This window comes from Ceratotherium simum, chromosome 22, assembly GCF_057802395.1.
Source record: "Ceratotherium simum simum isolate JZ-2026a chromosome 22, ASM5780239v1, whole genome shotgun sequence".
Taxonomy (NCBI): Eukaryota; Metazoa; Chordata; class Mammalia; order Perissodactyla; family Rhinocerotidae; genus Ceratotherium; species Ceratotherium simum.
This window is the reverse complement of record NC_141921.1, coordinates 24,696,472-24,720,752: the sequence shown is the minus strand read 5'-3', so window position 1 is coordinate 24,720,752 and position 24,281 is coordinate 24,696,472. Positions and strand designations below refer to the sequence as shown.

Here is a 24,281-nt window from a genome sequence, read left to right as displayed (position 1 = left end):
TAATATTTCAGTTGACTTGTATGAATAATTTTGGGGGGGTGGGCATATATATTAAAATTTTTGATAAATGCCACTAAATCATTCTCTTAAGTGATTGTGTCAATTCACATTCCCACTAAACTGTGTTTATGTGACTCTTCTCTCTAAACTTCACCTCATTGACATCAGATATTACAATGTTGTAAATATATTCTACATTAAAATAGTTGCTCATCTGCTAAACCAAAATGGAATCTCATTGGTGTTTTAAGATTAGATAATTTAGTAAGGTTGCATATATTTATTGGCCATTTGTATATCTTCATATCCTTTATCCATCTTAATTGAGTTGTCTTTTTAAATTCTATCTATATATTATGATTTTTATTTATTATCTTTATATATTTTGATTCCTCTTTTATATGATATATTTGTTGCTAATATTTTCTCCTGGCATCTGGCGTTTCTTTTCCCTTTAAATTTTGCTTATGGTGTCCATTTTATATAGTAGTTATTCATTTTATGTAACCAAATATGTTAACCTTTCCCTTTAAGGATATTGGGTGCCATGTTATACTTGGGCAAACCCTATTCTACCTAAAATGATTAAAAAGCAAAACTGTAATATTTTCCCAGAACTTGTATAGTTTCATTTTTTGAGGTTTACAGGTCCATTACTTTTCCAAATGGATACTCCATTGTCTGAATACCTATCTAAAGTCTCCTCTTCCACATCTTTACTATCAAAACACTGTTTACTTCCTCCTTAGTATTTACCACAGTCTATACTTAGTTTATTTGTTTACTACCCATCTCCCCACCTAGCACATAATTTTCATGATTGTGGGACCAGGTCTTGAGTCCCAGTGCGGAGGATGTGCCCGACGCTTTGGATGGTGCTCATGACTACCCGGGGAATGAAGACACTTGTGACTGAATAATCCAGGTTCTCCTCATGGGTTTAAAATGTCACCTTGCTCGGGTCTGATTCTAGACTCTCTTCTCCAGGGCTCCCTCCTTTGCCTCTCCTGGATTCTACTTGTTGTCCCAGGAACATAGCTACTCAACTCACTTCGGTTTTCAGTCTCAGATTTTGACATTCTCTTTTTTTTTTGCAGGGAAAGATTTGCCCTGAGCTAACATCTCTTGCCAATCTTCCTGTTTTTTTTTTTTTTCACTCCCCAAAACCCCAGTGCATGGTGGTATATCCTAGTTGTAAGTCCTTCTAGTTTTTCTGTGTGAGCCGCCACCACAGCATGGCAACTGACAGACAGGTGGTGTGGTTTTGAGACTAGTAAATGAATGACCAGTGAGTGGTGAGTGCTGAACTTTAACCACTAGACCATCAGGGCTGGCTCAGATTTTGATATTCTTAAAGGGAAAGCTCCCCTTCATATTTTTTCTCCATAATTTCCTAGCTAGTTTCCCAAATTTATCCTTTCAGATGAACTTTATGGTTATCAAATTCCAAAAAAATCCCACTGATACTTTGATTGGAATTGCACACACTTATTGATTAATTGGGGCAAATTTATGTCTTTTTTTGTGTGTGTGTGAGGAAGATCAGCCCTGAGCTAACATTCGATGCCAATCCTCCTCTTTTTTGCTGAGGAAGATTGGCCCTGGGCTAACGTCCGTGCCTATCTTCCTCTACTTTATATGGGACGCTGCCACAGCATGGCTTGACAAGTGGTGCGTCGGTGCGCGCCTGGGATCCCAACCAGCGAACCCTGGACCACCAAAGCAGAGTGCACACATTTAACCACTGCGCCACCGGGCTGGCCCCCAAATTTATATCTTTATGTTACTTATTTTCACCAGTCAGGAATATTGTAGATATCATCACTTATTTAGGGCTTAGTTTATGTACTTTGGTAAAGTTTTATGGTTTTCTTTGTTATGGTTTTCTTCTTTGCATGCTTCTTATTAAATTCATTTTTTTGGCTTTTTGTTCCATTGAGAATGGGATTTAATTTTTAGTTACATATTTATTGTTGAATGTATGTGTGTGTGTTTCTTTTCTTTCCTTCCCATGTAAATTTTTTTTTATTTTATTGAGGTCACAATGGTTTAGAACATATAAATTTCAGGTGTACATCATTATATTTCGACTTCTGTATAGACTGCATCATGCTCACCACCAAAAGTCTAGCTTCCCTCTATGTGCGCTTCTTATTTTCAATTATCAATTAGTTCTAAAAGGATTCAAGTGCATTTCTTGGATTTCCTAAGCAGACTCTTTTATAGATATGGGTGGAGATTCCTCAGTAGCAGAAGCTGTGTGGGTTTTCTCAACGGTCGTGTTCTAATTTCCCTGGCAGGCCTTGCCTCTGAGGACTTCCGACAGAGGGAAGACAGATGGGCTCCTCTTCAAGGCATTTAGCAGGGAACAGACTGGCAGACGGGGGCCCCACACTTGATTGAAAAGGGGAGAAGGAGCTCCCCAGGAAGCAGAGCAAACAAGCATACTCGCTGCTGTGCCAAGCTGCCCCCTTCCTTCTCTGCTCTCTCCGTGTCACTTGATGCCCTGTGAAGTTGGCAGCCGACCACAGGAGCAGACCGAGAGCCAAGCTGTGTGGCGCTGCCGTACAGGCTCTCAGAAAAGAGAGGTTTGCGTGGGCCAGACTTGTCAGGGCAGGAATGAGGAAATGAGACTTGAAGTTTGGGTGGCATGAAAGGGAGTGTGTTTTCTTTGGCTTCAATGACATCAGACAAGACCCGGAGGCAGGGGGAGGCTAGGGTGCCTGGGAACAAAGGCGACTCCCACACCGGAGTTCAGTTGGTGTTAGGATGTCACAGGAAATAGAGCTGGATTGAAGGAAGGAAGACAGTGAGGGCGTCAGAATTAGCTAGAGGAGTATGGGTTCCAGACTCTTCTAGTTAGAGACAGACCAAAATCCCTGGGAGTGAATAATGGAATGAATGAGTGAGTGAATCAAGGAACAAATGAATGAAATCCCAGGAGGACCAGTCTGATAGGAAGTCGTGAAAAGCGAGAATATGGAGACTAAGTAGAAATGAAAGAACACATGTTTATACAACAATCACTGTGCACAAGGCACTTGAACACATTTGCTCCTCCCAACCCTCTTTATTTTGTAGGTAGCATCATTCCCATCTTTAAAAATGAGAACACTGAGGTTCAGAGAGGTTAAATAACTTCTCCAAGGTCAAGGGCTGGTTAGAGAGCCAGCCGGAATTACATTATATAATCATAGTCCAGGTCAGACTTCGGTGCTCCCACTCTGTCCCCTGAGAATGCTGGTCACACCTCCAGAAGGCAGAGGCTGTGGCTGAGAGCCAGGCATGTGCTGGAGAGGCCCCATCAGTAATCAATAGTTTACATGTGAATCATACACAAGGTTAAAGGGCTGGTATTCAAGACCATGAATTAAAAATGCCAGTTCGTTGCATTCAGCTTAGCTGATCTGATAATCAGACAAAGCCAAAGGCGTGGCATTGATGAGGTCAAGAGAAGTGGCAGGAGGCAGTGACAAGAGGGAGCCTGAGGTCCTTTGCATGCAGAAACAATGCCACTTGGCAACTGAAAGGATAGAAGCTGAAGTTCCAGACTTCTTACTGCATTCATTTATTTAAACACCTCCGATATGCTGGGTGCTGGGAGATAATGGTGAAGATGACAGACGGGTGTCATTTTCCAGTTGTTTCTGGAGATGGGCAATACTCCCACATACACAAACCCATTAAAAGATTATCAGCTGTGGCAAAGGCAGGGAAGGAAATAGCAGAGTGCTGAGATGGAGGAACCACTTTAGATAGAGTGGCCGGGGAAGACTTCGCTAAGGAGGTGACATTTAAGCAAGATGAGAGGCTCAAAGGAAGCCAGCCATGTGAAGAGCAGGGCAGGGTAAGACAGGGGAGGAAGCTCTCTGTGAATAAAGGGCAGCATGTGCAAAGGTCCCTAAAGGGAACCAGCCCAGGGCATCTGAGCCATGAAAAGGCCACTGAGGCTGTAGCTGGGCCAAGACACGCAGGCAGAGGCCAGGTCACGTGGGTCGGGGAAAAGTCTGGATTTTATTCTACAGGCTAAGAGAAATCATTCAAAGATTTTAAGCTGAGGCCTGACAGGAGCCGATTTACACTTTAAGATCACTCCTGCTGCCTGGATGAGAACAGACGGGCAAGGCCAATAGTGAATGCAGGCAAGTTAGCGAGGGTGGGGGCTGCTGCAGGAGCCCATGGCCTTTTCATTATAAATCCTTGATGGGCACCAGTGAAGACCTGCTTTGCCAAACCGACCACATTTATTAAGACTCTTATTGAAGACTTTTCTCATCTTATAGAAATCAAAGTTTATAAAACGCTAACTAGAGGTTCTGATCTATAGGGATAATTCCGGGCGCAAACAGACATTTGGGTTTGCCTGAGCAGCTCCCCTGCAGGTGGACACCCCATCTTCTTTTGGCTTTTGAAAATGACAGAAAACAGTTTGAGGACCCTGCTCTCACCGTGCCCTGGGTGGAGAGGCACTGAAGGGATGGGAGGAGGTGAAGGGGTACTCCTTCATATTGACGCCTTGATCACGTGTGTGTGTTTCTTTGGACTGCAGACACAACACAGGCCAGGGAAGAGGGCTGAAGCGTGTTGTGCATCAAGCTCTGTGTGGAGAGTTGCGGAGACGTGGAAGGCTCTGTTTTTGCCCTGGAGGCTGCCCCTGCTTATTGAAAGAGACACCAAAACATAATAATATGTGCAATAGGGCCGGCCCCGTGGCTTAGCGGTTAAGTTCGCGAGCTCCGCTACTGGCGGCCCGGTTTCGGATCCTGGGCGCGCACCGACGCACTGTTTCTCCGGCCATGCTGAGGCGGTGTCCCACATACAGCAACTAGAAGGATGTGCAACTATGACATACAACTATCTACTGGGGCTTTGGGGAAAAAAAGGAGGAGGATTGGCAATAGATGTTAGCTCAGAGCCGGTCTTCCTCAGCAAAAAGAGGAGGATTAGCACGGATGTTAGCTCAGGGCTGATCTTCCTCACACACAAAAAAACATAATAATATGTGCAATAGGTATTAACACAGTGGGATAAAGTGCTATTGAAATAACCGGAGGAAGAGAACTAAACATTAGTAGGAAATCTATGTACCAAGTACTTTATGTATATTGTCTAATATCATAACAACTCTGCAATTTAGAGTCGATTTTCACTATCTTGCTGATGGGGGACCTGAAGTCCCCAGGGGTTAACACAGGCAGCTCACCGGGATGAGGGTGGGGGTAGGGGTCAAACAGCTAGTAAGGGTCAGAGGCAGCATTCAAACCACGTCTGTCTGGTACTAAAGGCCTTTCTTTTACATCTTCTTCTTCTAATTGAGAGAAGCAAGGAAAACTTCAAAGAGGAGGTGTTTGAAGCAGTTCTGAAGAAAGAAAAAAAATCTTCAGGAAAGTGAGAGAGAGGCAGAAGATCGCAAGAGAGGGAATGGCATATACAGAGGAATAAAAAATCTGGGGCTGGCCCGCTGGCACGGTGGTGAAGTTCGTGTGCTCTGCTTTGGCAGCCCGGGGTTCACAGACGTGGATCCCGGGCGTGGATCTATGCACTGCTCATCAAGCCATGCTGTGGCAGGTGTCCCACATATAAAGTAGACGAAGATGGGCATGGATGTTAGCCCAGGGCCAATCTTCCTCAGCAAAAAGAGGAGGATTGGCAATAGATGTTAGCTCAGGGCTAATTTTCCTCACCTAAAATAAATAAATAAATAAAATGTAACTGGCCTTCCTGGATCCAAACTCTCTCCTACCCTTTCATTCACCTTTTCCACCGGGACCAGGAACCACGCATCTGCCCCAGTCATTCCTCCTTCCCTATAGAATAAAGTCAGACTTCCTATGAGACACACCAAGTCCTTCATAAGCATCCCATTGCCTTCTCCCCTTCCTCTCACCCTTCACCCATTTCCTTCTTATTCTCTGGCTTCAGGGACTTCCCTCCGCCTGGAAGTTTCCAACCCCTGCCCATGCCCTCCTACCACCTGCAGTGGGTTGAATCGTCTCCCTCAAAAAGGTATGTTCAAGTCCTAACCCCTGGTCACTGTGAATGTGACCTTAATTGGAAATAGGGTCTTTGCAGATGTAATCAAGTTAAGATGTGGTCACATTGGATTAGAGTGGGCCCTCAATCCAATGATGGATATCTTTACAAGAGAAAGGAGAGGGAGATTTGGATACAGAGGCACTGAGGAGACGCAGGGAAGAAGGTCATGTGACGATGGAGGCAGAGATTGGAGTGATGCAGCTCCAAGCCACGGAATGCCAAGGGCTGCTGGCAACTATCGGAAGCTAGGAGAGAGACATGAAACAGATTCTTCTCTAGAGTCTTCAGAGGGAGTGTGGCACACTCACACCTTGGTTTTGGACTTCTAGGCTCTAGAACTGTGAGAAAATAAATTTCTGTTGTTTTGAGCCATTCAGTTTGTTAGAGGGGCCTTGTAAACTAATACACCACTTGACTTAACACGTACTGGCAGATTCCCCACATCCAGTGGGGAGCTTTTCCATGGGCTTTTCCATAGTCTCTCATGGCCCCAGCTGGTGAGAGGCTCCCTCTATGAGCTCCTACTGTATCAGTCATCCATTGACTTACCTGTCTTCCCCGGTTCCTTAACTGTTCTGTTTGTGTCTCATTCATCCCTGTATCTTTGGTACCCAGCACCAGGTCTGATTCACACTAAGCTCTTGGTTTCATTAAATTGATGAATGAATGGCTCATCAGCTTTCAAGGACGCCCATAGTTCAGTTGAACTCACCACTGCCCTTGCTAAGTGCGTGGCACTTGGCGAGAGGCAACTTAAATCCTACGTGCTAAGGAAGGTACTTCCTATTTCACTGGAGGTTCTGACATCTCTTTACCACCCACATCCAGCCCTTTGGATCTTACACTACCAAAGAGATATGACCTAGCTGCACAGATCTTGGGCCAGAGTAGCTGTCTAGTCTAAACCCAGGAGACATGGCGATACAGCAACCATGGTCTCACACTCTCTAAGTCCAGCTCTATAAGTTCTCAGACCCTATACGGATACTGATACACATTCAATCAATGGATAGTAGGTACCAGGTGCAGAGGGCACACCAGGTACTGGTGATACAGACAGGAATACGGCATGTTTCTGCCCCTAAATGTGGTGTGATAAGTACTATGGTAAATGTATGCACAGAGAAAGCCCCTACCTCAGGCTGAGGGGGTGAGGCAAGGACCCCCAAGGAGGGAACAACTAAGCTGAGTCTTAAGAGATGAACAGGACGTGTCCAGAGGAAGGGGGTGGGCAAGGATTATGAGAAGAAAAGAGAATGTCAGGCAGAGAAAAGAGGCTATGCAAAGACACGGTCAGATAGAGAGACTGGTACCCCCAGGAAACTACAAGTTCTTCAGAGGACAAGAGCCTACGGCGCAGGTGGGTGAGACCTAAAGCAACGGGTTTGGACAAGCCCACCCAACGAGCATGTAGTGTGAGAAGCACACAGAGAAGGGACTTCTGGAGAACCATGGCATTAAGGGTGAACAGGAGAAGAGAAGCCCATGAAGGAGATTAAGAATGAGGAGTCGCAGCGGTGGAAGGAAAACCAGGAAAAGGTGCAATCCTAGAAGTCAGGAGAGGAGAGAGTCTCAGGGAATGGCAATGATGTCCAAGCTGTGGAGAAGGCAAGGCAGGCACCGCCCCTGTGATCCTAGTGAGAGCAGTTTCCACGGTGCTGGGGCAGGGCTGGGGACAAGAAGTGGGGAGCCCCATTCCCACCAAAGGAGGGGCCTTGAGTCGGTCTCAGTGTCCAAGCCTGGCGTCTGGTTTGCCTGGGGTGCACCTGGGCTTCCATGATGACCAACAAGTAAGCCAGCTCAGTTAGTCAGCCTCACTGGTCTCTGGTTGTCTCCTATTCCCCTGGGGCTGTCCTGAAACTCTGCTTGCTCTCTCTGGGGCTGGGTCTTCATTTCACAGCTGGCTGCCACCTGCTTTAACTTCAGGGTGCCCTGGATTGTGGGGCTGTCCCTGTTCTGGGATCTCTACACATCTTTTCGTCATGGTGTGTCCACCGAGTCCCCCCTTCCACCACAATCTCCCAAGAGCAGGTCCCCAGGTGAGGGTGCCCCCACCTGGTCCTCGCTCCCTTACCTCTTCACATCAGCCTGCCACTGAGACTCCCCTGGGCTTTGCTGGTAAGGCTGGTAAGGTTCATGACGCTCAGCTTCATGACTGGAAGAGATTTACTACCAGAGCCTTAATCTAAAAAGCTAGGAGAGCATCAGATTCTCATTGCAGGAGGCTGCACCCCTCAAATGCTGTCTATGGGCAAAACTTGCTTCTGAGATGATGGTCCTCAGTTCTCTCAGTCTGAAGGAAACTTGAACACACTGTGCATTTCTTGGATACTGCCCACCTCAAGCCTTACAGGTGGTTCATCTGTATCCACTGCACATTGGAAAGATACGCAAAAAGGGAAAAGAAAAAAATAAATCCATAGCATCTTGATATGTTGATTTCACTTGCCTTCTGGCTGGGCCCCAGAATGTGAAAGGGCATCAGGTGCTCCCAAGCAACTGTCACCACTGCACGAACACAACGGATGCTGCACCATTAAGAGTCATAACGTGGATCTTTACATCAGGGGAAGATGGCATGTGAATGAACAGCTGCTGCAGGGGGAAGCGGTCAGAAATCACTCCTGTCCCCAAATGAGAAAGCAGCTTAAATTATCCTCAGCGACATTGGCAATGACCATAAGAAAATAATACTGGTTTTATAAAATGCCCCCCTCTGAGCCACACAGAGCTACAAACCAACAATTAAACCATAATCATAATAGCAGACAATAATAATTAAAGCATCGTGCTATCCAAAGAGCAAAAACTGAGAAGACAGACCAAATTCCAAAGCAAGTATTAGTGTCTAGAGCAAAATTAGAGGCTCTTCTTTCCTGGGGCCAGCTGCTATTAAATAGAAAAAAAGATTCTTTTGTTATTTTCGTAAGTGAAAGACTAAACCTGGGCTTCAGGTCCCTGAAGAAGTGGCAGTGACTGGTGTGCTGGGAGGTGGGGCAGTGCACCAACGCAGGACTTAGTCTACTGCCTTGTGTTCCACTCTACCTTGCTGGGTGACCGTGGACCAGTGGCCTTCTCTTCACTATCACCCTGTAAATCAAGGCTCTGTGACTGCCTATCATCAGCCAGAACCTGCCCTGAAGGTGTCAGGGGTTCTGCGAGGGGCAGCTGTGTCTTTATTCTTCTTGGAAGAAATGTTTTCCATAAAATGAAAGGCTCTTGCCTCCTGAAGAGGCTATAGAACAAAACGGAAAAAACAGTGGCTGTGGAGTCAAAGACCTGGGGCCAAACACTAGTTCTGTGACAGCTAATTGGGTGACCTTGCAGAGCCTCAGTTTACTCCTCTGTAAAACGGCAGTAACATCATCTATCCAGCAGTCTTGCTAAGAGGATCACTGTAAATGAAATCATATACAAAGTACCTAGCACTGAGCCTGAGACATAGCATAAAATCAATAAATGGTAAAAGCACCTAAAATTCCACTTTTGTTCTATTTATGTATTTATTTTACTTGACTAAGATGTGTTAAATTCTCCTACAATTGTCATTTTCTCCTTGTATGTCTGACAGATTTTGCTTTATGTTTTTTTGTTAGGTTATTTGGTGCATAAGATGCATGACTATTAGAGTCATTGTGGGCTGTGCATCTTATCACTTGAAATAATTCCCTCTGTTCCTTTTTAATGTTTTTTTTTACCTTGAATTTTACCTTTTTTTAAGAAAAAGCGATATTGTGATCTCTGCATTTTTTTTTTTTTTTTTTGTGAGGAAGATCAGCCCTGAGCTAACATCTGATGCCAATCCTCCTCTTTTTGCTGAGGAAGACTGGCCCTGGGCTAACATCCGTGCCCATCTTCCTCCACTTTATATGGGACGCCGCCACAGCATGGCTTGACAAGCGGCGCCTCAGTGCGCGCCCGGGATCCAGACCGGTGAACCCCGGGCCACTGCAGCCGAGTGCACACACTTAACCGCTACGCCACCGGGCCGGCCCCTGGTGCCTGCCTTTTATTTATGCGTGTTCTCATGCTATTCTCATGAAAGAAAAAGGTTTGTCTCAACCTTTTATTTTTCATATTTCCTTATTCTTCTGTGTAGCAGCATTTTCTTTTCTTTACCTAACCTGAGAATCTTTTCCTTGTAATATGGAAGTTTAACTTGTGGGCATCAGCTCATGGTATAGCTCCTGCTCTGCCCACAGGTCAGTCACAGTACCTGTACCACATGTGACAAGAGAGGCTTCCTTTTCCTGTGTGCCATCATCTGGGGGCCTCCCTCTGCGATGCCCCATGCGCCATCCTGCCCACTCCTTGTGCAGACCCTCTACTCAGCATTCCTGAGTCTTGTACTCTGCTCTCCCACTTGACTTTGGTTCTTTGCGGATCCTTCAACTGCGTCTCACACTATAGGTCTTCTTTGCTCTGGGCCCTACCCATGGACCCTCCCACTCCCCTGCCCATCCTGAGCTCCTGTAACTGCCTCTTTTCCTCCCATTCCTTTCAACCTCACACGAGAGTGGCTGGATAAAAGGGAATTAATTATACTTAGTATCAGAACTGACATGTTTGTTCTTGGTGGCAGTGACGATGTTATGTGTTCACCAACTCTTGTTTCCTCTTCCTCCTAGGCACATCCTCCCTTATACAGGTGAGCTGTGAAACGTGTTCTGGTCAGTGGGATGTGGACGGAAGGCCTGACTCTTAAAGAACTTTGTCCCACACTCTCATGCTTTCTCTTTCCCTCCTCAGCTGGCCAGATGTGGGGAAGCACTGGAGAACTGTGAGGCTCTCACGTGGAAGGAGCCTGGAGCCTTGAATTCTTTTGTGGAAGTGGCACCCCCACCAACACATGCCCATAGCCCTGCCCCCTGCAGACCAGCATTGGACTGGGAAGTGAGTGAAAAATGAACCTTCATTGTGTTAAAACACTGAGATTCGGGGGTTATTTGTTATATGTTAGCCATTACTGCTGACTAATACAAGCTTATTTCCATCATTCCATTTTATGCTTTTTATTATATTTTCTTCCTATTTCCTTTTTCTTTTTGTAACATTTCTTAGTTTTCACACTTTTTTCACTGATTTTCAAAGTATACATCTTGTTTTTACTTCTACTTTAAGTATCTTTAAACACTTTCAAAAATCCTCCTAAACTTGCATTTTCTCTAATTATCAAATTAAAAAATAACATACCATTTCACGCTCCCTTATGTAAGACAGAAAAAGCTAATGAAGATTTTACTTTCTCCAATGCCTTCCCCCAGCTATCAAACCACTGACAATATAATCACGGACCAAAGACCCAAATTAAATATTGTCTTTCATGGTCATCAATTCTTAGTATATGTTTTTCTAAACATCTCAGTAGGCTAAAAATTATACGTCTGTTTTAGGGGGCCGGCCTGGTGGTATAGTGGTTAAGTTTGTGCGCTCCGCTTCGGCAGCCTGGGGTTCACAGGTTCGGATCCCAGGTGTGGACCTACGCACAGCTCATCAAGCCACGCTGTGGTGGCATCCCACATACAAAACAGAGGAAGATTGGCACAAATGTTAGCTCAGGGTCACTCTTCCTCAAGCAAAAAGAGGAGGCTTGGCCATAGATGTTAGCTTAGGGCCAATTTTCCTCACCGAAAAAAAAAATTATATGTCTATCTTAGTTTCCTGTGGCTGCTGTGGGAAAGTACCACAAACTTGGTGACTTGAAACAACAGGAATTTATTCTTTCACAGTTCTGGAGGCCAGCAGTCTGAAATCAGTATCGCTATGCTGAAATAAAGGTGTTGGCAGTGCCCTGCTCCCTCTGGAGTTTCTAAAGGAGAATTCTTTCTTTGCCTCTTCCAACTTCTGGTGGCTGTTGGCATTCCTTGGCTTGTGGCTGCATCACTCCCATCTCTGTGTCTGTCTTCACATCACTTTCCTCTCTGTGTGTATAAAATCTCCCTCTGCTTCCCTCTTATAAAGACACGTGATTGCATTTAGGGCCCACCCAGATAATCTCCTCATCTCGAGATCCTTGATTTAATCACATCCACAAAGATCCTTTTTCAAATAAGGTAACGTTTCTAGGTTCCAGGCATTCGGACCTGACCTGATACCTTTGGGGGCTATCATTCAGCCAACTACAATGTCTTGGCAAGTTCTGCAAGAAGCCCGAGTGTCCATTTTCTGTGGCTTTTGTGCATATTATATCCTGGCTGACAGTTCTTGGGTCTCAGAACACCACCGGCTTTGGCCTTTGATAAGATGGAGAAGAAATCTTAGGGGGTTGGCTGAGTTGTGGCGGCTGTTCTTTTGTAAATCACGGTTTCATTTGATGAGGGCTGATGACAAGCTTACCCGTGTGAATGTGTTTTGCCAAATGCTTTTAGGGATTTTTTTGTTATCCTTGGAACTGTTTCATTTTTCATCAAGTTGTATCTAATTCATTTTGCCTGGAACTCAGTGAGTCTTTTCAGTTCTCCAAGGAAGTTTTAGCACCGTTCACTCCATCCCTCTGCCCTTTCTCAGGGGAGTTGGCTAACATTTTGTATTTTATGATACCTTCTGCTCCCTTGGCTCATTGTTCTTCTTCATTTATGCAGCCTAGATTGGTACTCTGTCTTCCATATTTGGCAACTTCTCTTTCATTAATTCTATACTTTCATACTTTTTCTCTGCAGTCTCAGAGAGACTCTCCAGTTTGCCTCCTACTTCAATGCTTTTATTTCTTGCAAGGCATTAATGCTGCCATTGTGGATTTTAACTGTTATTGTGCATTTAGTACCTTTGCATTTTTTACTCCATCACTGTCTTTCTATCTCAGGAGCTCCCCTCTCCCATTTCATCATCCATCTTCTGCTACCTATCAGCCTTATTTCTTATATTTAAATGAGAATATTATCTATATACTCATTTAAATTTTCTTCTGTCTACTATAGTAAAATCTTTTCAGGAAATATGCTTCTATTTCTTTAGGGAAATGGTTCTCTTTTTTATGAATGGTATGTTTTAAGTGGCATCACCCAAGTTTATTTTATTTTATTTATTTTTGCTTATTTGTTTACTTATCTTTTGAAAGGGAGAGATCAATACTGGTCCAGTGTGGCCAACCAACAAGGTCTGCGTTTCTTCAGCTGAACTGTTTATTCTCCTCCTAAGAGATGGTGAAATTCATTTCTGAGATTGTAAACTGGCAGTCCAGTTGACATATTCTGGCCAAGTGAACTATCCAGTGGAGCCCAGCTGGATTATTATTCTTGGATAATTTGAAGTAGTTTCTGTTTCTTTCCCTAGAGGTGATCTGTGAAAAACTAATTCACCAGTGGCCAGCCTGGTGGCGTAGTGGTTAAGTTTGCATGCTCCGCTTCGGTGGACTGGGGATCGCCAGTTCGGATCCCAGGCACGGACCTATGCACCACTTACCAAAGCCATGTGGTGGCGGTGTCCCATATAAAGTAGAGGAAGATGGGCACGGATGTTAGCCCAGGGCCAGTCTTCCTCAGCAAAAAAGAGGAGAATTGGCAACAGATGTTAGCTCAGGGCAATCTTCCTCGAAAAAAAAAAACTAAACTGCCAGAGAGCACCTCTACTTTTAAAGCTACATTTATACCTATAGGTTATCCACATCCTCTCCTTCAAAAAACTTTTGAGCTCCTTTTGACTATTCCCCGGTTTGCTGAAACCTTAAATCTGACAAAGGAATGCCCCATTGTGTATGTGCTTATCTGTTCAGTTCCTTCAGGAGGTCAGCTCTTGCAGTGCAAGTACACGGACCTTCTCTGTTTAAGTTTTAGCTCACTGTCACTGCTCAAAAACAAACCTTCTGGAAGCTGCTAAACCTGCAGCCACAATTCCTGGCAGGAGCTGTGAACAGAAGCTTTACTTCTCGTGTCTTCTGCCTCCTCCGGGCCAGCTGCCCAGTTGCTGGTTAAAGGGAAGCAACACTGACCACGGTGGGGAATTGTTGCCCTATGATTGACATGACACCGCAGCGGGGGAATCTGGGCTTCGGGCACAGCCAGATGTTTTGTCCAGTCCAGCACCCTCCCAGGAAGACAAGCTCCACGGGGCAGGGGTTCTGGGTAATCAGAACCGCGGCCCCTTCTCTCAGTAATCCTACTGCTTTGTGACCAACAGCCAAGAACGGAGTTTCCAGGTTGCCCTCTGCATTAATCATTAAGAAGCATCCCGATGGTTAAAAATCAACAAACCAGGACTACTAGCCAAAAATGAACTTTACGACTAAATGGGCATTAGGAGCAGAAATCAGAGCTTCTGGGAAAAGTAAGTTCTGCCATCCTCCTTGGGCCCCAGATCTCTTTAGGAAAAGCACACCAGCAAAGGACTCTCTCTCCTGCCTTCCCCACTTCCCCTCTATGTAGCCAGCCACATATAGCTCTCAACCCCAACCAAATTTGTACTCAAGAAACAAAACTCAGTTCTTCTGAATGTAACCAGGACCCCTCAGACAGGATACGAGACTCCTGCCTGGTTTCCCAGCTAATGTACCCTCTGCAATGCCGCCACTGAGCTTCCTGAAGCAGAGATACCATCATGTCACACCAGACAAGGAGCTCTTCCAGAAGCAGCGGTGTACATTCACCCCTTCCTCTCTTTCACCTGCCTGGAAGGTCCTCCCCTCCACCCTGCACGGTGAACTACCACTGTTCTTTAAAATGCAGCTAGAATAGCACTTGCTCTCTGTAAGACCCCACCCCCAACTGCCACCTGGAATATGAACTGTCCTTGCAAATACTTTTCTATTGTTTTGTACATATTTCTACCATAGTGTTTATCACGCTATATTAGAATCTGCAGCAGACACTATGTTGGCTTACCCGTACTCCATTTCCAAAACTCCCATCTGTCTCTACTACTGAAACAGTAAAAGCAAAATAACATTGATTTCCCACTTTTGCTCAGCCAGGTATAGCAAGTTCTGACTAATGAGATGTAGGAAGATGTCTCTGAGGATGGTGGTTCTTCCTGAATAAATATGCAAACCTTCCCCAGAAGAAAGCTCTGTGCCCTTTCTTCTTACCTCTTCTTTTAGACTGGAACGCAGACACAATGCCTGGGATGCAGCAGCTGACTAGGTAACCAAGAAGACGAAAGCCTCAGGATGGCAGAGCAAGGAGAAAAGTAATGGCAGCCTGAGCAGCTGCGCTGGGTCTGGACGGGACCTTCAGGTTCCTGTTCCAGGAAGAAAGTGAACCTCCACCTGCTGGAGCCGGTTTTCTCCTTCTATTCCTAACTGAAAATTTCTATCTGTAAGACTGGGACCTTCAAGGGAAAGGACTGTTTCTGATTTATATTTATACCCTCGGTGCCTGGCAGAATGCCCAGCACTGATAAATGTTCCAAGTTTTTTAACTGAACTGAATGTCGTTATTGTCTTCAAAATATCCCAATGGCTCCTCGTCATACTGAGAAGTCCATTCAGAGTTCTCGTGTTGGCATTCAGGGTCCTGCAGAAACTCCTCTTTACCTGTGCAACCTTATCTCCCCCCCACGCAGCCTCCAGCCACAACAAGTGAGTGTCTTCTCGTGGACAGACCCTATATTTTCCCCTATGTTCATGCCTTCACTCTTCGCCTCAATAGGAATGTTAACCTCTACATCTCCGGGCAGAACTTCTCTCCCTCTTCTCCATGACTGAACTTGGCTTGCACTTACTTACAGCATCTACCTTATCTTGGAGGTACCTGTTTGTGTGACAATTTCCCACTAGAATGTGAGTCCCCGGAAGGTGAGGACAGGCCTCAGTCTGACCCTTGTGCTTCCCACTGAACAGCATCACACAGAGGAGGTGTCCCATGCCTGCTTTGCTAAATGGAACCAAACCAGGGTCAGAATGGCAGATTGGGAAGAGAAGAGACTGGAGCCAGACAGAACAGGTTTGAGACCCATATCACTGGGTAATCATGAGACATTCATCCTTTTTGGGCCTCAATGATCTCATCTACAAAATGAGGACAATTAACTGATCCAGAACCTGGTATACTGTAGATATTTGATAAATGTTAGGCAGAGCAGAGGATTAAGAGCAAAAGGCTTTGCCTCCCTCTCTTCTACAATTTTCGTCTGAGCTGGTCCACTGATTATAGAAAGGAAAACTCCGACCCAACACTGGAATCCGAGATGATGCCCCATCCATATGGGATGAAACTTCCATTTTCTACGTGCTTCCATGTTCTACATCCATATGGGATGAAACCTCCATGTTCTATGACTACACAGGAAAGAGTGACATGGAGGGTGCAGCTCACTGGTCTGCTCTCCTGCTGTTAGCTGCCAGGCCTGGATGGAGTTCATTGGCCAGCTTGTCCCATTCTTGGCACTCAGGGAGAAACACCTGCCAAATGCTGTAGACGCCTCCTTTGTTCAAGGCAGTGTCTGACTGCCAGCCCGCTCTTGTCATGCACACCTGGGAAGGGCCCACTTTCCTGCTTGGACCCCACTGAGGGGTCAGCCTGACCAGTGATCCCTCCAGCCACCCACTATCCCTCTTGGGAACTCCTGGAAAGGGACAATCTTTGCCCAGCTTGCTGGGCTGAGGTTGACCACAGACCCCTCTGGTCCCCTCTAACGGGGAGGTAGGGGTTGGGGCAGGATGGGGAGAAGCATCGGGCAAACCGTCTCCTGTCTGTGCCCCTGGGAATAGTCTCATGGACTGGCATCTGGGCTATCCCACATCCCCTCCCACCTGGCACACCCAAGAGGAAACCTGCTCGACACCTGCTCCCACCAACAGCACAGCATCCACCACCTGTGACTCTAAAGGGGGAACTATAACCTCTGTGCATAGGGGATGCCCCATCTGGGTAAAATGAACAACACCTACCCAGCTCCTGGAGGGGGTTCTCATCACTTGGAAGTCACGTGCCAGGCTCTGTTCTAGGTCTTTGGATATGTTAACTCACTTAATCCTCATAATAACCTTAGGTGGTAGGTACTGTTTTTAACCACTATTTTACAGGTACCAGAAGTGAGGCACAGAGGGCCTGCTTACAGAGCTTCCCGAGCTACATAGCTAGTAAGAAAGGCAGGTAGGCTGGGTCCAGCTCTTAGCTACAGCTTGATACTGAATAAACGACAAGAACTCCTGGGACATAGAGAATTAGCTCTTCAAAGGAATCCAGCAGCATAATCAGACCAAATGGCCCAACCGCATAATGCATGGAAAAACAGGAGACATTGTAAAACAAAACATTAATAGTATTCTCAGGGAGATGCAAGATGACAACACACTGATAAAAACAAAAGTAGGTTGTCAAGAGCAATCTGAAAACAAAAAATGCAGCTGCCTTGAAATAAAAATGAAAACAACAACAAGATTTCCAAAATAAAGAGGGAGAAATAACAAGATAAATACTGTTGAAAACAGAATTAATGAAAACACAAGATCGCTGGCAGAGTAAAAATAGGATAGAGAACTTTCAAATTGCTAGAGGAAAAACAAAGCCAATTAAATCAAATCAGCTAACAACAGGAAGAATTAAAACTAAAAGAAAGCAATAGAGCAGCATAATCCATTTTGTTTGAAAGAAGGCATAATACACTTGATGTAAAAGAAATATATACAACCTTGTACTCTTTTCACTTTCTTCAAATATACATAGAACATAAGACAAAAATTCAAAAAGTAAAGAAAGACAAATGCAGTAAAAATAAAAGTAATAAAAAGGATTTTATAAAATATATAACCACTTAGTAAAAAAGAATTCTTAAATACTCAGGTTAAAAAGAAATCTAAACTGAAATTACAGACTATTTCAAAATGAACCCAGTTGAACACTCTATATGAAAACAATAAACTCTCCCAAAGATAAATATACAAAGAACTTGAAGCAGCAAAGACAACTGAATATCATTTTGTTCATCAAACTGGTAAACACTGACAAGATTGACAGCCTGGTGATGCCGTGTGGGCAGCAGGCTTTGGGTGGACGTGTCAATTGCTACAATATCTAGAGGGAGATTTGAGGTCACGTATCAAATTTGCCTTCCATAATATATCGTAAGGAAATAATTGGACAACTGTTCAAAGATTCATGCATAAGGATGTTTACTGGAGTGAAAAACTGAAAATATTCACTTCATCAATAGGAGAGTAGTTAAAAACATTATGGTTGTGCATAGAAGAGAATTCCCTGTAGCCACCAATCAGGATGAGGCCAATCTATACATATTGACACAGTAAGGTGATGATATATGATTAAATGGTAAAGCAAAAAGCAAGTTACTGAGCTCTGGCATAGAGATGATCTTGTTCTAGAAACCATGTCTATCGCATTTGCTTTATGTGCATATCGGCATACAAAATATCTAAAAGAATCAGTAGGACAAACGGATGTCAATGGTTATCCTATGCAGGGTGTGTGGGGCAGAGAACAGAGCAAGACGGTGAGACTTTAGATTTCCACTTTACACATTTCTTTATTGTTTGCATTTTGAATTTTTCAGAACGAGTATCTATTTTTTATATAGAAAAATTCTACAAAGATATTCCCAGTTAAAAAATAATAAGTTAATCTTACTCAGAATAAGGACTGAAACACAAAGGGGGCTTTTCGTGTTTGTCTTAATTTAGTCTAATTAGGAATTCTCTTAATTTTGCTGCTGGTTATTTGTGGGGTGTGTTGGGGGGTGAGGGAGAGAGAAAGGGAGAGAGGAGAGAGGGAGAGAGACATGGAGAGAGAGAGAGAGGAGGAGAGAGGAGGAGGAAGAGAGAGAGAGGAAGAAAGAGGGGGAGAGAGAAGGAAGAGGGAAAAATAGAGTGAGGGAGGCAGAAAGGGAGAGAGGGAGAGGGAGGAAGAGGGAGAGAGAGAACACGCTTGAGTACAGACATGCATGGGGACGCAGCACACACTGGGATGGCAAGCTACGGTGGGGAACTGAGTGAGGGAGGGAAAAGTGTCCTGTCACTCCATCTCCATCTTTCAGCAGCTCTCATTACAGCTGGGAAGCCCTCCTCTGCTCCCTTGGCATTAGCTCCTTTGAGGCCATGTGGCTCCAAGAAGCCTTCCAGATGGAGGACTGAAGTTATCTTCACCTTCCCCCTTCTAGTCCCCATCCTGGGGTCCTCACACACACTCAGCGTGCCCCATGACTTTACAGTTCTTGCTGTGTTGCTCAGGAGAGGATATTTCCTGAATTTGTCTTGATCTTCTCTTCCTGATAGCTAGGAAGGGGTCCTCCAGTCTCTCCCAGAACCCACTCCACGCTCACCATTGCTGTAAGTGATAACAGTCCTCACTCCTGCCCAGAAACCCCGTCATTGATTTCTCGTGCTCTCCCTGTCAGCTGCTGCTAGATCTCTCTGCTCTCCTCCAACCCTTGTCCTAAACCTTAATTCCCAGGGATTAATGCTGTGTGTTTTGGGGATGCTAATGTTGCTATGTCATGGAGGAGCTTTCTCTTCAGAAGATGCATGCAAAGTACTTAGGAATGAAGTACCATGATGCCCACAAGGTACTTTCGAGTGATTCAGAAAAAAGAAAAGAAAAAAAGAATGGAAAGAGAAAAAAGAGAGACAGCAAATATGGCAAAATATTCACAGTGGTTGAGTCTAGGTGGTAAATATACAGATGCTCAGCATACTGTTCTTTCAACTTTTCTGTGTATTTTACATATTGTATGTTATGCAAAAAAAAAATGGGGAAACAGAAGAAACCTCAATATTTGAAATCTCAAATATTTCCATTTTTACTGAATAGAGCAAGACCGGTGAGTGTGACCACTTAAATGTCTCCTGAATTTGTCCCTTCTTCTCCATCCCCACGGCCACTGGCTGCATTCAGGCCTCCTCACCCCCACGCACCCTGGAGACAGCCTCCTCAGTGGGCTCCCAGACCCAGTCTACCCCCTTCTCCGCAGGGCTGCCTGGATAGGTCCAAACCCAGCATCACAGCCCCCACGGCCCTCCACCCCCTGGCTGCACGCAGCCTGCTCTACCAGCTCCGTCTCCCACCACTGCCCCGCCACCAAATCGCAGGTGATCCTTCAGCCACGTGGCCCCAATTCCAGCTCCTGAAGCCTGGTCACCGACTCACTGCCTCTGCCTAGAAGGCCGTTCGCCTCCCCCCAACCTTCCTCCCTGGCTACCCGGCAACCTCCTCTCCATCCTTCAGGACGCAGCTCTGGTGTCACCTTTTCCAGGGTAGCTTCTGTGGTCTCCTTCTGTCCTGCCTTTCATTCCCCCGCATCCTTACGCCACCACCTCATTCTGTGCGTACGTGCACATCTCTTCCTTGCGAACAGTGACTGGGTCTCATTCACCTGTGCAATGCCAGCACCTCGCACCTCGCAGGTACTGCCACGTATTAACCAGACAGACAGTTGTTACAGGAAGGAATGAATGAGTGAATGAACGAGGGTCTAAGGTAGGAAAGCGGGCAAACCATCTCCTGATTTGCATAGGTGCACACTAAAGTAAAAGAGTCATCATGCTCTCGATTCACTCATTGTTCATTTAATATTTACTGAAGGACTCTCATTGATCTGCTAGTCATATAACTACCGTTATACCTGAGTCCTGCTTCATTCATTCATTCAACACTTGACACTTGAGCCTCTCCCAGATGCTGGGGGCACTGTGCTGAAAGCCTGGAGACTTGCACAGTTGGATCAGGCAGAGACCACAGCCCTGGTCAGAGAGGTAAGGGAGGAGCATAAAGAAAGGATAAAAGTAGTCAGTGTCATCAGGTAAATCCAGGCCATGGGCAAAGGGAGTTCAGAAGAGGAGAAATGACTCCTAGCAGTCCCCATGAGAGCCGATTGGGGAGGATTTCCTGGGTGAGCTGATACGTGCACTTGACTTTGAGTGATGGGGAATTTTAGACATAAGCCTTTGGAGGGAGGAGGGCATTCTGGGAGGGCAGAGTGGAAACAAAGGCACAGAGCGAGGCCACGAGCCTAGGTACGGGGGCCACCAGTAACTTAGCTTCACTTGAATGTTATCAAAGAGAAGTGGTGGAAAATAAGATTGGGAAGGCAGGTTGAGGTCACGATGGCCTTGAAAACCGGGATACAATGCTTGGCTTCTGTGAGCACGGGTGCCATGGAAGGTTTCTAGTTAGAGGGTGAGTTGATCAGGTGTGCTTCCAGAAGGTTATTCCAGCAGTAGTGTGCAGGATGAATTTGTATAGATAACTCGTCCCCCAATAGTGCCAAATCCCTAAGAAGTCTGCTGACCTCATCTTGCACAGGGCTTAGCTGAAAAACTTGCACGTAGCAAAAACTTAATACAATTTTTAAATTTTAATTGAACTGAGTCTAAAGACATCAGCAAATATATGAATATCTATATCTCTGGCAGCAACACACCCACTCAGGCTGTAACACACCCCTTCAGGCAGTTCCCCTTAATTGAGAACTCTCCAGGGATCTTCTCCTAGCTATACTTCTGCTCCTTGTCTTGGTTCCCCGTTATTCCAAAGCCTACACGCTTCATTCCTGGATCACCGCAACAGATTCCTGACTGGTTTTCTTTCCATGAGCTCTTTCCGCTGCAAATAACCCTGATGGGCCAACCCTGCTCAAGAACCTACCATGGCTCCCTCTTGTTTACTGGCATTTAACATCCTCCATAACCAGGCCACATTGTAACCCTCTATCTCTCATTCCTTGTCCACACGCATCCCCCTCTCCAGCCAGACTGTTTCCTCTCCAATGGCCTTGTTTGATCCTCCTTCCACACCTACATTCATCCTACCACCCCAATCTGCTCTTTTCCTCAAAGCTCATCTGAACTACAGCTCAAGGCCCAGCTCTGCCAGCAATGTTACATAGTGTGAACATTCAGAAAGACCTGGGGTCACATCCCAGCTTTCTGACTCATTGTGCGAACTTAGACACACTATGCATTCTCTTGGAATCTCAGTTTTCTCATCTATAAAATGGGAATAATAATAACAATGTCTATTTAGGGCTGACTATTATTATTAATAGGGCTATTGTGAAGAGTTCATAATATGATATATGTGCCAGGCCCTGGGCTTGATAAATGGTGATGCTCCATTCTTCTCTGACTCTGTGGGACTCCAGTAAGTAATTCCTGTTAGTCAGGTGCTTATATGGAAAGGAAGTTGTATTTTCAGGGAGTACACACCAAGCACCAGACACTCTGTTGGGCTTTTCTAAGTATCTCCTCCACAATCCTAAAACACAAGCATTTTTGTCCTCATTTACAGAGGAGGAAACTCAGACTGAGAGAGGAAACAGTCTGGGGTCATACAGCTCTGAGCTGACCTTTACTACTGTCAGAGGAATAACCACAGAACCATCATTAGATATTTACTGTGTTCCAAGTACTACGCTGAGCACATTACATGCCATGTTGCATTGAGTGCTTCATCCTGAGAAGCTGAGAATGTAACCCACGTGATACAGAAGAGAAAAGGAGACTCAGAGAGGATAAGGGACTTACCCAAAGTCTGCAAACAGTAAATGGCAGGGCTGGGGTTCAAACTGGGGTCTGTATGACTTCAAGACTCTGTCCTCAACTGCTCTGTTGTAACTGTGCCTTCTAGGCCAGAGAGTTGTCTGAACATGGATTTCAGCCCTGTGAGGCTGAGGCTGGCCTTTCTAGGTTTTCCTTGGGCCCCAGCCCAAGCCTGGGGTCCCAGCAGCCACTGTTGATCACAAGGGCCTCCAGGTGACGTGAAGGGCCAGCCACTCACTGGGCAGCCTGGTGATGATGCTGGTGACGACTCCCCTGAACTGGCAATGGTTACTTCGCCAGCCCTGACACTTACCCAATGGTGCAGCCGGCATCAGCCTCGATGGTCCAGATGCAGTTGAGATTGTGTTCATAGGGAGCTGGATACCCGGGAGACAGCACCTGCCCCGACACCTCTCCCTTCACTGTCCCTCCACACTCAGCTGAAAGAAATGCCAAAAGAGTGAGTCTCGTGGGGTGGCTCCTCCTGCCTGTGTGCCCCAGTCCCTCTCGTTCATTCCAGGTGACTGAACACAGCATATAGAAAGGCCCCTGGACGAGACTTGTATCCAGAATCTACAAAGAACTCCTGCAACTCAACAATAAAAAGACAAACAACCCAATTAAAAAATGAGCAAAGCATTCGAATAGCTATTTCTTCAAAGAAGGTATACAAATGGCCAATAAGTACATGAAAAGATGTTCACCATCATTAGTCGTTAGGGAAATGCAAATTAAAACCACAATCAGATATCACCTCACACCTATGAGGATGGCCATAATAAAAAAGACAGACACTAGCAAGTGTAGGTGACGATGAAGTAACTGGGACACTCATCATTGCTGGTGGGAATGTACAATGATGCAGCTGCCTTGGAAAACAGCTTTGCAGTTCCTCAAAATGTTAAAGTTACCGTACGACCCCAGGAATTCTGTTTTATATATACCCAAGAGAAATGAAAACATACATTTACACAAAAACTTTTACATGAATGATCATAACAGCATTATTCATAATATCCCAAAAATGGAAACATCTGAAATGTCCATCAGCTGATGAAAGGATAAACAAATGCAGCATATCCATATGATGGAATATTATTTGATCATAAAAAACACACAAAGTACTGATACATGCTACAACATGAATGAACTTTGAAAATATCATGTTAATTGAAAGAAGACAGACACAAAAGGCCACATACTGGAAGATTCTATTTCTAGAAACTGTCTAGAACAGACAAGTCTACACAGACAGCAAGTACATCGGTGGTCGCTGGGACCTGAGGGGGAGGGGGCAGGGGGCAGTGATTGCTAATGAGTACAAGGTTTCTTTAGGGGGGACACAATGTTAAAAAATTAGGTTGTAGTGACAGGTGCACAACCCTGTGAATATATTAAAAAGCATTAAATTGTTAAATTCATTAAATGGGTGAACTGTAAGGTATGTGAATTATATCTCAATAAAGCTATTCAATAAAAGGTCCCTGGGTGTAGAGCTGGCAGACTACTCTGTGACTAAACTCCTTGAAGCCTCCCGGGGAAAGTGCAGACACCTGAACCTGTTCATTGACAGCAGCGGGACCTGTGCCAGATGCCAGGAGTTCAGAGGGAAACAAGACACTGTGTCCTCCTCCAGAAGAGCTTACGGTCTAGAGGAGGGGACAGCTGCAGTGTGTGCCACGTGCCCTAACAGAGGCACACTCATGGCAAGTGGCAGCACAGAAGGAGGAAGTGACCAATTTGCCCTAGCACGGGGCAGGGAGAGTCAGGGAGGGCCCTGGCTTCAAATGAATCTTGAAGGAGGAGCAAGAGTTGACCATGT

The 24,281-nt window shown here is 45.3% G+C and overlaps 1 protein-coding gene across 2 annotated transcripts in view; it reads right to left on the bottom strand.

Annotated features, from left to right (window-relative positions):
* Positions 1-24,281, bottom strand: part of CSMD2 (CUB and Sushi multiple domains 2) — a 604,641-nt gene that overhangs the window by 155,733 nt on the left and 424,627 nt on the right. For both annotated transcript variants that reach the window (XM_087446344.1, XM_087446345.1), the window contains exon 25: positions 22,773-22,899. In XM_087446344.1, the coding sequence (XP_087302470.1) occupies positions 22,773-22,899 (127 nt within the window). The remainder of the gene's footprint in view (positions 1-22,772; positions 22,900-24,281) is intronic.